Source organism: Balaenoptera borealis (assembly GCF_965194805.1).
Source record: "Balaenoptera borealis genome assembly, chromosome: 21".
In the NCBI taxonomy this organism is placed as follows: Eukaryota; Metazoa; Chordata; class Mammalia; order Artiodactyla; family Balaenopteridae; genus Balaenoptera; species Balaenoptera borealis.
Genome location: NC_138880.1, coordinates 24,607,633 through 24,621,607, shown reverse-complemented (window position 1 = coordinate 24,621,607; position 13,975 = coordinate 24,607,633). Strand labels below are relative to the sequence as shown.

The 13,975-nt window shown below is 48.5% G+C and overlaps 1 protein-coding gene across 5 annotated transcripts in view; it reads right to left on the bottom strand.

Annotated features, from left to right (window-relative positions):
- ENPP6 (ectonucleotide pyrophosphatase/phosphodiesterase 6) overlaps positions 1-13,975 on the bottom strand; it is a 98,705-nt gene that overhangs the window by 40,466 nt on the left and 44,264 nt on the right. For all 5 annotated transcript variants that reach the window (XM_082375329.1, XM_082375333.1, XM_082375331.1 and 2 more), the window contains exon 2: positions 12,297-12,476. In XM_082375329.1, coding sequence (XP_082231455.1) covers positions 12,297-12,476 — 180 coding nt within the window. The remainder of the gene's footprint in view (positions 1-12,296; positions 12,477-13,975) is intronic.

Below are 13,975 nucleotides of genomic sequence, written 5' to 3'. Positions count from 1 at the left end.
TAAAAGAGAGCATTGGAAAATACTTGACTATTTTTACGTTTTGTTATTTTGTCACTAGATGCATTCTTTTCTATACACCTACACTAACATTTTGAACTGTTTCTTTGTTTGGCCCTGGAGGCTTTTATATACTGAGGCAATGCACCTTAGTAAGGTTCTTGATTGCTGAGGGGTACTCCTTTCTTTTTTTTTTTTTTTAATTAATTAATTTATTTATTTATTTATTTTTATTTTTGACTGTGTTGGGTCTTCGTTTCTGTGCGAGGGCTTTCTCTAGTTGCGGCAAGTGGGGGCCACTCTTCATTGCGGTGCGCGGGCCTCTCACTGTCGCGGCCTCTCTTGTTGCGGAGCACAGGCTCCAGACGCGCAGGCTCAGTAGTTGTGGCTCACGGGTCCAGCTGCTCCGCGGCATGTGGGATCTTCCCAGACCAGGGCTCGAACCCGTGTCCCCTGCACCGGCAGGCAGACTCTCAACCACTGCGCCACCAGGGAAGCCCCCTAGGGTACTCCTTTCTTATATAAAGTAGGAAAAGGACATGTTTTTAATCAGGACAATTTTTGCAATATATATGAAAGTTGCTGATCTTAAAACAGATTCCCTTAAAATTAATCTTGCTCTTGGAAATCCTTACAGTTTGAAGACCCTGAACCAGGAAACTAGGCATTAGTGCTGCTACTCTAAGGGAACTGTAAAGTTCAGAAAGCAGCAGGGCTTAGAGTGGTGCAGGCAGTTGGAGGTAAGATATGACTGATAGTTGTCATTTATTCTCAGGGTTGTTCCCCAGCTGAAGCGCTATAAGCTGAGCAGAGAGAGGGAAAATCTTCACTGCAGAGCAAACGGAGCATTACTGCTTACTCTTCAGATAAGCAGAGAGCCAGACAGTGGAGTGAAAAGATTGTGTCTCAACCCAGCAGAGATGCCCTGACGCTGCAGACACAATTAATTTGGATTGAAGCTACAAACCTTCATGTGGCCCTGAGAAGGGAGAGACCGGTACCCAAGTTCACAAAAACTGAGGCAAGTGCAATCATTCTGCGCTCTCTGTCCTGAATGGTCTCTCCCAGGTGAAATCTCCAAAGGCAAAAACCATCACCAGACCTCTAATCTTAAAACCCAGAATGAATAAAAATGACTGGCAAAGGAAACAGCCAGCAAGCGATGACAGATGCCACGATGCAATGGAACATGGAATTAGTGAAAGTGGTAGATTTAGAGAGAGCAAGGTTCATTATTCCGGAAGAATTAGTCTGGGGGCTTCGTTTTGTTTTCCTTAGTCTTTACCTGATGGAAATCATCAGACTGGAAGGGGTGTGCTGTGTGGATCCCACAAGCTATTTCTCTAATCAGGAGTCTGTGGGCCCCTTTCTGGACCCACCGTGGGCTCAGTCTGTGAACCTAGGCGCACTGCTCAGCCTCTTGGGCTGTTGCCTCCAGGCCATTTTCATGGCCTCCCAGGGAGTGTGGATCTGGTCAACTGAGGTCCTTCAGGTCAGCCCACCGTGCCTGAGGAAAGCAGGGATTCCTGAATCTCTGCACAGGGGTCTGTGGGGAAACAAAGGCAGTGGCCTGGCTTTTGCAGTTTCAAAGACCAACCAGGAACTTGGCAGTAAGATTTTGGTTTCACCAGTGCTTCAAGGGCAGGCTTTGGCTTCACTCCATCTTATTTCCTCATTGCTCCCAGGGAACTTGAAAGGCAATTGCCCTTAATTAGGGCTCACTGTTTAGGTCCTCATCTTATCTCTGTCTAGAGTCTGCCTTCCTGCTGGATAGTCCCACCTCAGCAACCTAATAAATATATCCTGAGCAGAAAATACGGAGTTAGAGGGAACTTAAAGGACAACCAAAGAGGACCACCACTAAGCCCATGCATCTTTGTGCCAAAAAAAATTTTAAGTCACTTCTTCTTCAAAACACTTAACTTACATCTGCTAGACATTTATTTTACTATATCTATTTTGTCATGGCAACATGACTGTCACAGACCAACATATTGTCAAAATAAATATGCAAATCTATGACGACTATAGTGCGAGCCACACCCCCGTGGACGCAGCATCCGGGCACAACGAACAGCTTTCACGGCCCTTCACGGCAGCCTTACATCAGTGCCTTTTATTTTGCAGCTGAGAAAACAAACGCCTGAGATGGGAGAAGTGACTGTCCCAAGGTCTCCTTGCCACCTAGTAATCAGCTTCCTGGCTCTGGTACTTTTCCGCTGCTTTCCTGACTGATCCTTGCTTCCTGCCAACTCTCTCCAAGGAAGTTGAGCCCATGAAAATCGCATTTCTCTAAACTTCCTAGAACACAGGTCCCGCCTTCCAAGTGCCGCTCGGCTTCCAGCTTCCACACACCTTGTGACAATAACCCCTGTGAGCTGCCTTTTATGGGATATGAGGCAGGTGTACTGCGGTTGAATATGTGTCTCAAGAGAGCTTATTAAAACAACTAAAGTCAATTAACTCTTAGAAACATGTAACCTTTTCCAGGAAGATACATCTGAGGCACAGGAGCTTATGGGGACAAGTCCTTGGGGAAAGTGTGGCCTTTGATCTCAGAGACCCTTTCCCAGGTCAGCCGGGCCCACAGGGCTGGGAGGTCTCTTCTGATCTGGGGAGGGGGGTGGTAGGTTGGCCTGAACACAGGATGCCATGCGGACTGGCCTTGTGCACAGGAGCGGACAGATGAGATGAGAAGCACTCATCCATTAGAGCAGATTCTGGAAACTCAACTGAAAAGGACTTACTGGGCATAAAAGGTGACTAATAGGAACCTGAGGGCAGAGGGGCATGTGCCTAACCCAGGCTGGGTGTCTGCTTTAGGAAGGCAGTGGTGAAACCTTAGCAAGGCATCATGAGGCCAAAGGTGAGATGCGATCTCTGCCTCTGTGAGTCAGCTTTAGATGGGAAAGTCTCTGTCCCAGGGTCAGGGACCGCACTCCTCCCCAGCAGGCCCAGGTGAGGAGTGAGGGACTCCTGGTGCCCCTCATATCAGCCACGAGCAGCATCTTTGGGTCAGAGGCACATGCCTCAAGGTCATCTAAATCTTGCAAATGAGTGCATGATTACAGTGACGTCATGCTCCCCAGGGGGAAGGCATCTCGACTGCTGCACACGTGGTGGTCCCCACCAGAGCCTCCTCCCGGAGCAGGTGGCTTCCTGGTATTTGGATCCAAGAAGCCTGGGCCTCCTCGGGATGCAGGATGCCGGCAAGCCCTTGACCCCAGGCTCAGCCTTGCCAGCGGCTTTGCTAGAACTCTAGCGCCGACCCAGGGATTCCTCATCCCCCAGCCCTCCAATTCGAGCCTGTGATCTCCAGGTCTTACAAACTGCCCTTTTCCTCCCACCATGTATCTGGGGGAGCCTTGGTCTCCCCAACTTCTGAGGTGGTTCTGAACCACTTCCAGGAATGGCTGGGAGCAGGAGTGAGTGCTGCATGTGGCCCTGAGAAGCCAACGCTCTGCACACCTTGGGCAAACAGCCCGAGGGCCGCTCCAGTGGCCACACCTCCCAGCAGTCAGCGCGCCTCTGCAGAGTCCTGAGTGCACGGCTCACCCTGCCCGTGGCTTCTGGCCCCCAGCCCTGAGACATCAAAAAGCCAGACTCTGTCCTCTTTCCCTCCTCTGATGACCCAGTGGCCAGATCCCTCCATCCACCCCTTTCCTGGGAAACTCCTTTCCTGTCCCTGACTGGCCATGATGGCCTGTCTCAGAATTCTCATGGCGATTTAAAACAGGACTTGTGTTTCACTCTGTGGCCTTTGCTGCAAGTGTGTATTTGAATCCCTGATGTGACCTTGCAGCATTATCTTGGGCCAACAGTGACCTGGCCAGAGCTTCCCCCTCCCCCCGTGTACCCCATGTGACGCATTAGAAGGACACAGGCTGAAGCTCCCTTTTAAGAATCTGGGGGCAAGGGTGGGGTTACTATATAGCTATTAACCATATGTTCTGGTCAGATACTCTGTATATCCTATCTCATTTCACATGCCCAGCAAGCCTGAGAGGTACACGTAGTCATTCCTGTGGGACAGATAAGGAAACCACTGCACAGAGAGATTAAGTGACTGTCCCCAGGTCCCACAGCAAGGAAGTGGCTGAACTGGTCTCAGCTGTTTTCTCTCCGGGTCTTTACGTTCCCCTGAGGTTCCTCAGGGGCTCCATCCAGTACAGCAGGGAGAACAGGAGGGGAGAGGCCGGGAGGGGACAGAGCTCTCTGCACACAAAGGGCTCTGGTGAGGTGAAAGCGCCACGTCTCTGTCCCCCCCTAAGGAATCCCTCTGACAGCCGCGGCCCACCAGCTGGGAAAAGCACTGCAGAGGCGGCTGAGCCCCCCGCCCACTGACAAGGAGGAGGGCGTGTTTGGTGCCGAGGGGGAAAGTGGAGCAGACCTGGGGGTGGGTGTAGGCCTGCCTCGGCCACCAAAAGCCAAGCCTCCAGCATTCTCTACCGGGGACTGAGTTTCTACAGGAAGTCCCGACTCTGGGCTTTTTTCTTCACTTTGTCAGGATGCCTCCCCCTGAATCCCTCCGCTCTCACCCTGGGCAGTGGCGGGGAGCTGAACTGGTGAACCTGGGATGGCCCGTGGGAAGACCCTCCCCGGCCTCGGCCAAGCTCAGGGAGGGACCCTGCGCGGGGCGTGGACGCAGGCAGCCCCGGCAGCAGCCCAGCGGCTTACTGTGTCCCGGCTCTGTGTTCTGGGAACTTCCACGCCCCCGCCTGTAAAGTGGGGATGACAGCAGTCATGTCTTAGGACTGCTGTGGGGATTGAGTAAGATTATGTCTGCAAAGTGCTGAGTTCACTTCAGATGCTCTAACTACTCATCTCTTTTCCTTTCCCTGCTGATGTCAGGTTTCACACAGGCCAGCGCCAACGACACAGGGTGACCCTGGGGACTGGGGCGGGGGGGGCGAGAATGACGGGAGGAGGCTTCTTGGGGCAGTGCAACCGGCAGAGATGGGAGTGCGGGGCTGGCAGCCATGCCAGGGCTGTGGGCACCCAGGGCAGGCACGCCAGGTCTGTGCACCGGGCCCACTGCAGAGGGCCTCTCGCTGTAGTCCTCAGCCCCTCGCCCCACACCAGAGACGTCGGAGCCTCTGAGGATGCAGCCTGGGCTCTGATATTTCACAGTGGCCTCAGGGGATTCGTAACGTACCCAGGGTGGAGAATCAGCCCTAAGGAGGGAGAAACAAGGACAGAGATGCCCCTTAAACGGCAAGAAAGGAAGACCCAGCGGGAGTAAAGAGGATCATGACCTCGTCCAAACTGGATTACTTCCCAAGGCCTCACCTCCAGACATCACCACATGGGGACTAGGGCTCCAAGGTACGGATTTGGGGGGCATGTTTCAGTCCCCACCAGTGTCTGCACCCTATTCAGAGAGGCAACTGCTGATCACAATTACCCGTTTCAGACTTTCTGTAGCAAAAAATAAACTTCCATTGGGTTAAGCCACTGAGACTTTGGGGCTTATCTGTTTCTGCAACTGATATGACCTAATACACCTTTGTTCCTTCAACGCAAGTCCCTTTACATACCAGAGCCTAAGTCCCTGGTTCTTAAGATCTGGCCATTTCCAGCTTCCGATCTCTTCACTCCTGCCTTAGTCACTCAGCAGCAACCTTGTCGTATTCTTTGTAGTTTCAGGAACACGACATGCCCTTGCCTGCTCGTCTTTGAACCTTAGCACACGCTCCTTCCCTCTGCCTCAGATGCTCCTAGAGATCTGTCCCACCTGCGCATCCATTACCAGGTCTATTACAGTCCCAGCGTCATCCACGGTGGATGGTGACTGCTGACTCCTTGTCTGGCCTCCCGACCTGAGGAGACGTGCTTGTTCATCACTAGAATATACGAACTCCCAGCGGGAGTCAGACGGTTCACTAACCAGAACAATAAAAGATGTTTTGGTTTTTTTTTTTTTTTTATGTTACTTTTCCTGTTTAATTGAAAATCGTCTTTGCGGAAAAAATCATGGCAAATTTTATTCTTTGTACACTTTGTGTCCTTCAAAACCAGTGTTAGATGAGGTACAATGATCACTGTCGCTATTCAAGCAGACTCTCCAGCAATAGAGGGAAACTAAAGGCTACCCTGGGGTTATTATAATGGACCTTTCTTGAGACGAAGTTGAAAAATGTTAAAGAAATTAACAGCTACAAAGTTCAGAGCTTGCCAGCGATGCCCCAGATAATAAATCCAGACGCTGTCTCTGCCGCCCCGCAGTGTCGCTGGACAGTGAGCCTGGGGATGGCCACTCCCCTCTTGAAACCATTTGGTTCCTCTGGTCTCTGTAACAAGAGGGGCCAACAGATTTCAGCTGGTGTCGCTCTCCAGTGGCGCCTCCCCTGCCTCTCAGGTGACATCAAGCCCCTCATCAGATGCCTTCAAAGGATGGCATCACTCTCCTTGTACTTTTCCCAGCTCTTCTGGCTTTCCTCCGGCTTCCCGGGGAAGTCCATCTTTGGTTCCTCCGCAGACTCACTCGCCCCATCTGATCGTTAAGCGTGAACTTCCTCCAGGCTGTGTCTGGGGCCATCTCCTCTCCTCACGTCGGCTCTCCCCCGGCTGACCTTCCTGCCCACAGCCTCACCGGCCCCAGGCCCTCCCAAGAACCACACATCTGTGTATCTCCAGCTCACTCCTCGAGCTCCAGGCACACGACGTGACATATCTCAGAGTCAACGCAGACGTTCCTCTGCCTCCAAACCACTCGTCTTTCAATTTCCCAGGATAGGCAAAGACACACCTTCCCTCCTTACAGTCCTGTAAGCCAGAAACCAAGTGTCACGCCCGTCACTGCTCGATCCCTTAATCCCAAATCCAGTGCATCACCAGGCCCTGGCAATTTTCATTCCTAAATATGTCCCCAACCCACCCACTTCTCCCCACTTCCTTTACCTTCATCCACACTATTCTCACCTCTTTCCTGGGTCTGTGCAGTACCTTCCTGACGGGTTAGTCGCCCCTCATCCAGCCCCTCTGGATGCCTAGGTTCCTTTCTCCACGGTGCTGCCAGAGAAATCTTGCCAAATTCAAATATGGTACTGTCACCTTCTTCCTTAAAGCCTTCCAGTGACTTCTTCCTCCTCTCAGGAGAAGAATAAATTCTTCAGCGGGCCCACGGAGCCCGGCCTGCCCTCAGCTTCTCTCCAGCCCATCCACGCCACATCCATCCCTTAACATATGCCGTCTGCTCGGTCTGGATGCTCCTTCCCGCCAGCTCCCCCGCTCCCACCCCCTACCCTACCATCCCCTCAGGGGCTAAATCACGTCACCCTCTGGGTGAAACCAGATCCCCTATTAGATGAGGTCATAAGGCAATATACTTTTCACTCTTACACTTTAAACAAGTGGACTTTTCATTTCTATGGGCAAATATTAGATTATCATGCGTCCCCTTGACTGAATGGATGGCAAGTTCTCCGGGGGGCTGGGGGTAGGGTGGGGAGAGTCTGTATCTGGTGTTGCTCACAGTCGTCTCCTGAGAGCTTATTACAGGGCCTTGAGTCACACCCTTTTAAGATGTTTTATGAAGAAACAGATTTGCCATGATTTGTGAAGAATGGAAGTTTGTCCCTGGATTTCTCTTTAAGGCTTCCTAGTTACCGTAACGGAGGCTGCTGAGAAACTATGGGCTCTTTTGGCCAAGACACCATCCTGCAAAAGGAGACTGGATGTGGCTGGACAGCTCGGAAGACTTTCGAGTGCCGGGGGAGTCGCCCCTGCAGGCAGCAGTCCAGAAGGGCACCACCTCCTCAACTTCTCTGCAGCAGAAATGGTTGACGCCTAGAAATCCTGCAGGATGCTTCTGAAGATAGACCACTTCTCTGAGACAACCTCTAACTTGCAATGTGAATTTGTCATCTTCTTGTTGCTGACGCAGACAGACAACAGCAATGACGCAGACCTTACCCAAGTTACCAACAAACAAAGGAAAGGACTCAAGGTGAATTTCACCCAGAGAGTCTTAGAGAATTCTAACCCAAGCCTACTCTTGGCAGACAACATTAACTAGAGGAGTTTGGGTTTCACTGATACTTTAGTGAGTTTCTAAGACGTTTCCCTCACGTTGAAAAAAATCAAATCAACTAGATATTATACATATGTATGTATTGCCACGTCAAAGGCCACCGGGCAGTCCTCATCATTGTAGTCTCTTGTTTTACATGAGCACAAAATTGTGCGTATAGTATGTATGCGTTTGTTTTTCTAATAAAAAAAAAAATCCATAGTTTTTATCAGTATCCTAAGGAGGTCTTGATTTACAAGTGTAGGAACCAGCAAACTACATACAGAATAAAGCCTCTTCTGATCCTAAAATTACATACATCTTAAAGCTTAATGCCAAATTGGTGGCAGTGTTGGAAAATTTAGTGAAAATCTGGACCCCCTGTATTTGATTGTTAAATATTTGCCTGAAAAAAAACTTCAGTTTTTATGCAGATATTTGGAATCATGTAGATAGAGTCCAAGACCTCGGCTGTAACGCAAACCCACACATTTGCATGATTGATGTTGGGCTCCTGACCTCCTCTGAGCCTAAGTGCATTCATCTAAGTTCAGCCCAGTGGAAGGTTGTCAGGGACCCAGCACAGCAGGGAAGAGGAAGATTCTGTGGACAACCGCGATTCCTGATCCGTAGTCAGTACGTGCCTCCTCACGCATCCAGAGGAAATCCTCTTGAGTTTAACAACCAAAACTTGACTGGAGCTGAGTCAGATACCCACCTGTTAACTCCCCAGCCAGCCCACCTCTGGGAAGTAGGGGAGGAGAAGCCAGCTGGAAATGAGTCTTTCCCCACATAAAAGGTGTCTTATTTGTCTCAACACCTGCACAGGACGGGAAGAGGCCAGCAGAAGACCCCGGACCCACACCCAACACCCTCCCGGGGCCATATGAATGGTTGCCCCCAATTCCTCCTGACTGCTTGGCCATAAGGAGTTAATACTGCAAAATCATGACTGAAGATGTAGAACTGAGAGTCTTCAGACCCTTACTCCAAAGGGTTTTTAAACTACAGACTCCTAAAAGGCTGCTGTTTTTTCTTCCTTTTTTTGTATTTCATGATAGCCATGAGAATAAACTTAAAAACTGCTGCCATTATGTAAGGGAGCATCGAATGTCCAAGGAGTTCAAGCTCTACTTCCATGCAATATCTTATCTATATTTATCCTCCTACATTCCCCCACTTCACCTCCTCCCCCAAGGCATCCTTCTCTTTGGGTTGCTCTTGATATGAAGTGAATATTGGAGCCTCTTCTTTCCCCCCACTTCAATGAAACTCCTTTGACCTCAAACCAGAGGGATGGAATAGGGGAATAAAATTAGCGAATGACACACACTCAGCTCTCACCCTTTGCAGAGCACCCCTAGGTCCCGGTGACGCTGGTCCTGGCTGATTTTGGGGAGCCCCCCCCCCCAGATATTTGAGTTAGGCCCTGGGATCATTCCCTGAGGCACATTTTCCTCTGCACAGTTCCACGGCACCACTGGGCGGGGTAATAAAGGGTCTGTTTACGATATTAAATTTCTCAAGGCTTGAGGTGGGGTCTTTTGGACTCTTTACCAGTGATCAGTTTTTCAGTCTGCTGCTTTATCTACCTGACAGGAAGACTTGAACTACTGCCATTTCTAAATTGCACTTCTAAATATTGACTTAATGGCAAGACTCAAAGTGTCATAACACAGCTCACTGGAGCAATAAAGATTTTCCAGGCCTCATCAAGAGGTCTGTACAATGTCCGGTGGGGAGTGGAGAAGGAAGAGGAGGATTTGAGAAGAAAAATAAAACCGAGTCATGTTTAGAAGAAATGCCACTGCACTTCACTAAATCTTGCAGAGACAAATGAACACTCACTGGGCTCTGAGCTGTGGCCGGAGGGGACCAAGGTGGAGGGAGAAAGGACAGCAGTGATGGTTAATCCCTCAGCTGTCAACCAGCAAGAATGGAGGGGCCAGAGCACGACTGGCTTGGGCTGGGCGGCAGGGCCTTCAGAGACAGCTGGTTCTCAGGGAGCCTTTATTTGTGGATCCAGTTTAGAAGGACTGGACAGTGTCTAAGAAACAAGAGGCTTTTCATCCAATTTCTATCAAGACTTCAACACGGCCAGATGGTTAGCTAATCTTCATTTAGATCAATGAGGAAATTCTAGGAGGTTATCTGTTTTAGCTTCTGCCCTCCTGATAGGTAACACCATAAACTGATCTCAAGGCGTGTTTGTCACATCACATTAGCTGTTGAACTGTGAATCAAAGAAAGCGATTGGCCATTTCTTGCCCTTCAGGAGCTATTTTGGAGGAGCGACAAGATATTTTACATTCACGTTAGCATTGAGACTTTGTAGCTACTCAGTGATACATAAATTCAGATTGCTGATTATGATTAAGGAGCCAGACTCTCCAGGATGAGGTAAAGAGTGATGTTCTGTAATACAGCTGAGAGAAGTCTGAAATATGGCAACTGTCTCCTTTAAGATCTTCCCCCCCTTTCCACGAGCATTGGCATCCATGGCTACCCAGAAGGCCATCAGAGGAGAGTGTATGTGGAGGAGGCATGTGGGGAGCTGGGAGGAGATGCCAGGGAAGGTGCTCTTCAGAGCAGGAAGAGCTCAAGTTCCAAGACACAGAAAGTTAAATTAACCGGATACCCTGGAAGATGGCCCTTATGGAATCGGGACAATATTCGTCTTGATGGTCCTCAGGTTCGTTTTGAGGTGGTCCCTGAGACCGCGTGTTCGCTTCCTGCCCCTCCTAGGCCTATGCCTGTGGGCCCTTGTGTTTGCTGAGGATGATTGCTGAGAATGACCTCAAAGTGCAGCAACATCTTTTGGCTCTGGATCTCATCGCATTGGGCTGAACCTGAGCTTGGCTCCTCTATCAAGTCTGATTAGCTTGGCTGATGCACCCACTTGCTTTCTTAACCTTACGTCCAACTCCGTGAAAAGTTGAGCCTCCATTTAAGGTGGAGTTCTCTTCAACCCTTCCCTTGCTTGAAAGCTTCTTCTTATGTCAGCCCAGGTAGCCGCTATGGACCGAACCCCAGGCGTCCTCTGAAGCAACTCCAGCACTCCCCCGACACTGCATCTGCCCGCAGAACCAGCCTGTCTGTCTGTTCTTCCGCCGGGTTTTGAAGTAACGCAGCTGCCCTGGCCGGCTTGGGCTCACCTGTGGGTGCCAGTCTCTGCTCTGTGGCACCTTTCAGGGCACGCAGCACAGCGCAGCTGTGGGTCTGCTTTCCCTGCTCTCCATCTGTCCTTGCTTGACGCTCCTCCTCCGAGAGCTGGCACAGCCTTGAGCCCCCGGAGCAGCTCTCCATGTGACCACCTCCAACCAGCATCCTCCAAACTCTCGCTCCAGGCCCACGTCCTCGGTGTGGGCCGCCTGTGACTCAGCCTGGACTCACTCCTCCTTCTCGCCACACTTCCCCGCCCCCCAGAACCCGCCACGCTCTCAGAATTCCATCAGGCTGCCGCTGTCTCCAGCCCAGGCCAGCAAGATCCCTCCAGATGCTTCTCCCCACTTATCCCTTCATTTCTTCTAGGCCTCCCTGATCTCTTCTTCCACAATGACAATCATCAGTATTACACCATGAAGAATTAGGAAAAACATGTCTACAGCCATGTGCATGGAAAAGTTATATTGTCCGCTCACTAGGAACACATCCTACCAATGGGAAGTCAGTGGTGAGTTGAGTATTCTGTTGTCACTGAGTCCTGTCATCCTTAATGACAGAGTTTGGCTGACAAGATGCGAGTCTCCTGAAGCCTCCTCACAGCTGCCAGGGCAGTCTGCATGAGTGCTTACCTCCCTCACTGAAGTAAGTTAAGTACTTTAGTTTCTCGTTGATTTCGGATGTACAGGAGGAATATTAATATAAAGGGACTTCATTTAATGCACAACCAAAAAGTTGTAAGAGCTTTGAATCCTCTTTTCAGTATTGTAGGGGAGCTCAAAATCTGTAGAAATGGTACTCCAAATTCTTTTGTAAAGCAAATAAGCACCCTATAATTTATCTCTCCAGTGTATCCAAAATTTTACCCACGAAAACGCATGATTGATATACTGCAGAAATATTGCTGAACCAAGGGAATTAGGAAATGGCATTACGTCTGGTCTGATGTAAGAGAGTTTGAACCAAAATTTAAAGAAACATGTCCACAAGACATTTCTTGAACAAAGACCCCATTTTCTAAATCCTGGCTTGGTCTCCAAACACGTCTACATGCTTTGTTCTCAGAGACTCCAATGGTGCTTTGAGATTTGGAAGGTTGGACAGGCCTGGATGTCAACACACTCACCTGGCCAGTAGTACATGTAGACCTTCCTTTTGGCCTTGGTCAGAGTGATCCACAGAGGTTCTGATCCATTCCACCAGAGAGGCATCAGGCTGTCTCTGTTGACCCCTATGTCAAATGACTTGTTGGTGGCGGGGTCCCACATGTAGTTCCCGATCATCTGATGGACCTCACAGTGGCGACCTACGTTAATGAAAACACAAGGCTGTCAGTTTATTGCTCTGGTATTTTTACATTTCATCTTTATTTTCTGAATTTAAAAGCCATTCAGGCTCATTTAGGGAGCACAGAACAGCATAAATAGTTACTTTTGATTTTTTAAAAAAAATCATAGATGTTTCTTCTCTCTTAGATTGTACCAGAAAGGCAAACAATCCAGTAAGAAGTCCAATATTGATTGAGGATGGGGACATTTTGAGTGAAGTTAATTTGCCACGTCTGAAGCTATTTTAAGTTAAACTGAGGGCATCAGGTGTAAAATCTGACTCATTGTTCGTGGTTTGACGTCTGAAGAAGAATCAGTGTGGACACTGTAGATTCCCTTGGGACGTGGGTTATATTCTCAACCCAGAGCTCTCCCTGCACCCTTTCCACACCCTCCTCCTACCAGATCACAAATCTAGATGTTATGGAGTTTGTTCCCTTTTTTCCTGGATAAGAGGAGTTATCACTTCAGCACTGAACAATGATAGAACCTATGACATTTGGAACAGGATGGTGAAAAATAGATTCTACTTTTTTTTTTTTTGGAGGGATACTAAATTTTATTTTATAACAGCTGTATTGAGATATAATTCACTTGCCATAAAATTCATCCTTTAAAAGTATACATCCAGTGCTTTTATTGTATTCACAAAGTTGTGCAACCATCACTACTGTCTAATTCTAGAACATTTTCATCACCCCCAAAAGAAACCTCATGCAAATTAGCAGCCACTCTCCATTCCCTCCTGCTCGCAATCCCAGGTAACCATTCATCTACTTTCTGTCTCCATGAATTTGCCTATTCTGGATATTTTGTATAAATGAAATAATACAATATGTGGCCTTTTATGTCTGGCTTCTTGCATTTAGCATAATGTTTTTAAGGTTCATCCATGTCGTAATATCTATCAGTACGTCATTGTTTTTTGTGACTTAATAATATTCTACTTTGAAACACAAAGCAAGAAAACAACCCTCCCAAAGGAGCGTTACATAGAGAGGAGGGTTGCTTCTGTTGGTTACAGAAGTGAAAGACACAGCACTTGGAATCTTTTGAAACATTAGGCTTAAATTATTTACTTTGGAGCAATCTGTTACATCTTTAAAGTAAAAATAACACAAACATTGGCACGTGCATCAAAAATTGCTGCAATTTTAGTGAGCGTCATTTGGCATCGGGCTGAAACACGCTTCACAGAGCTCACTGACTGTGCTTAATCAAAGTGGCTTTTTTTGTTTGCTTGTTTGTTTGCTCTTGTTCTGTCTTCTTGCCAGCAAGCCCCCCAACACCCACACTTTATTTTTAATCAAAAAAAAGGAGAAACCGTAAAATAAAATTTTGAAAATTTGTAGACCCAAAATATCTTAAAGGAAAAACCTTTTATTTCATCACAGAAATCCACGCATTCCACAAATGATGCTTTCAACTTAAAGCCCAGACAGCCAAACAAAACGATTTTTACCCAAAGCTGTAGAGT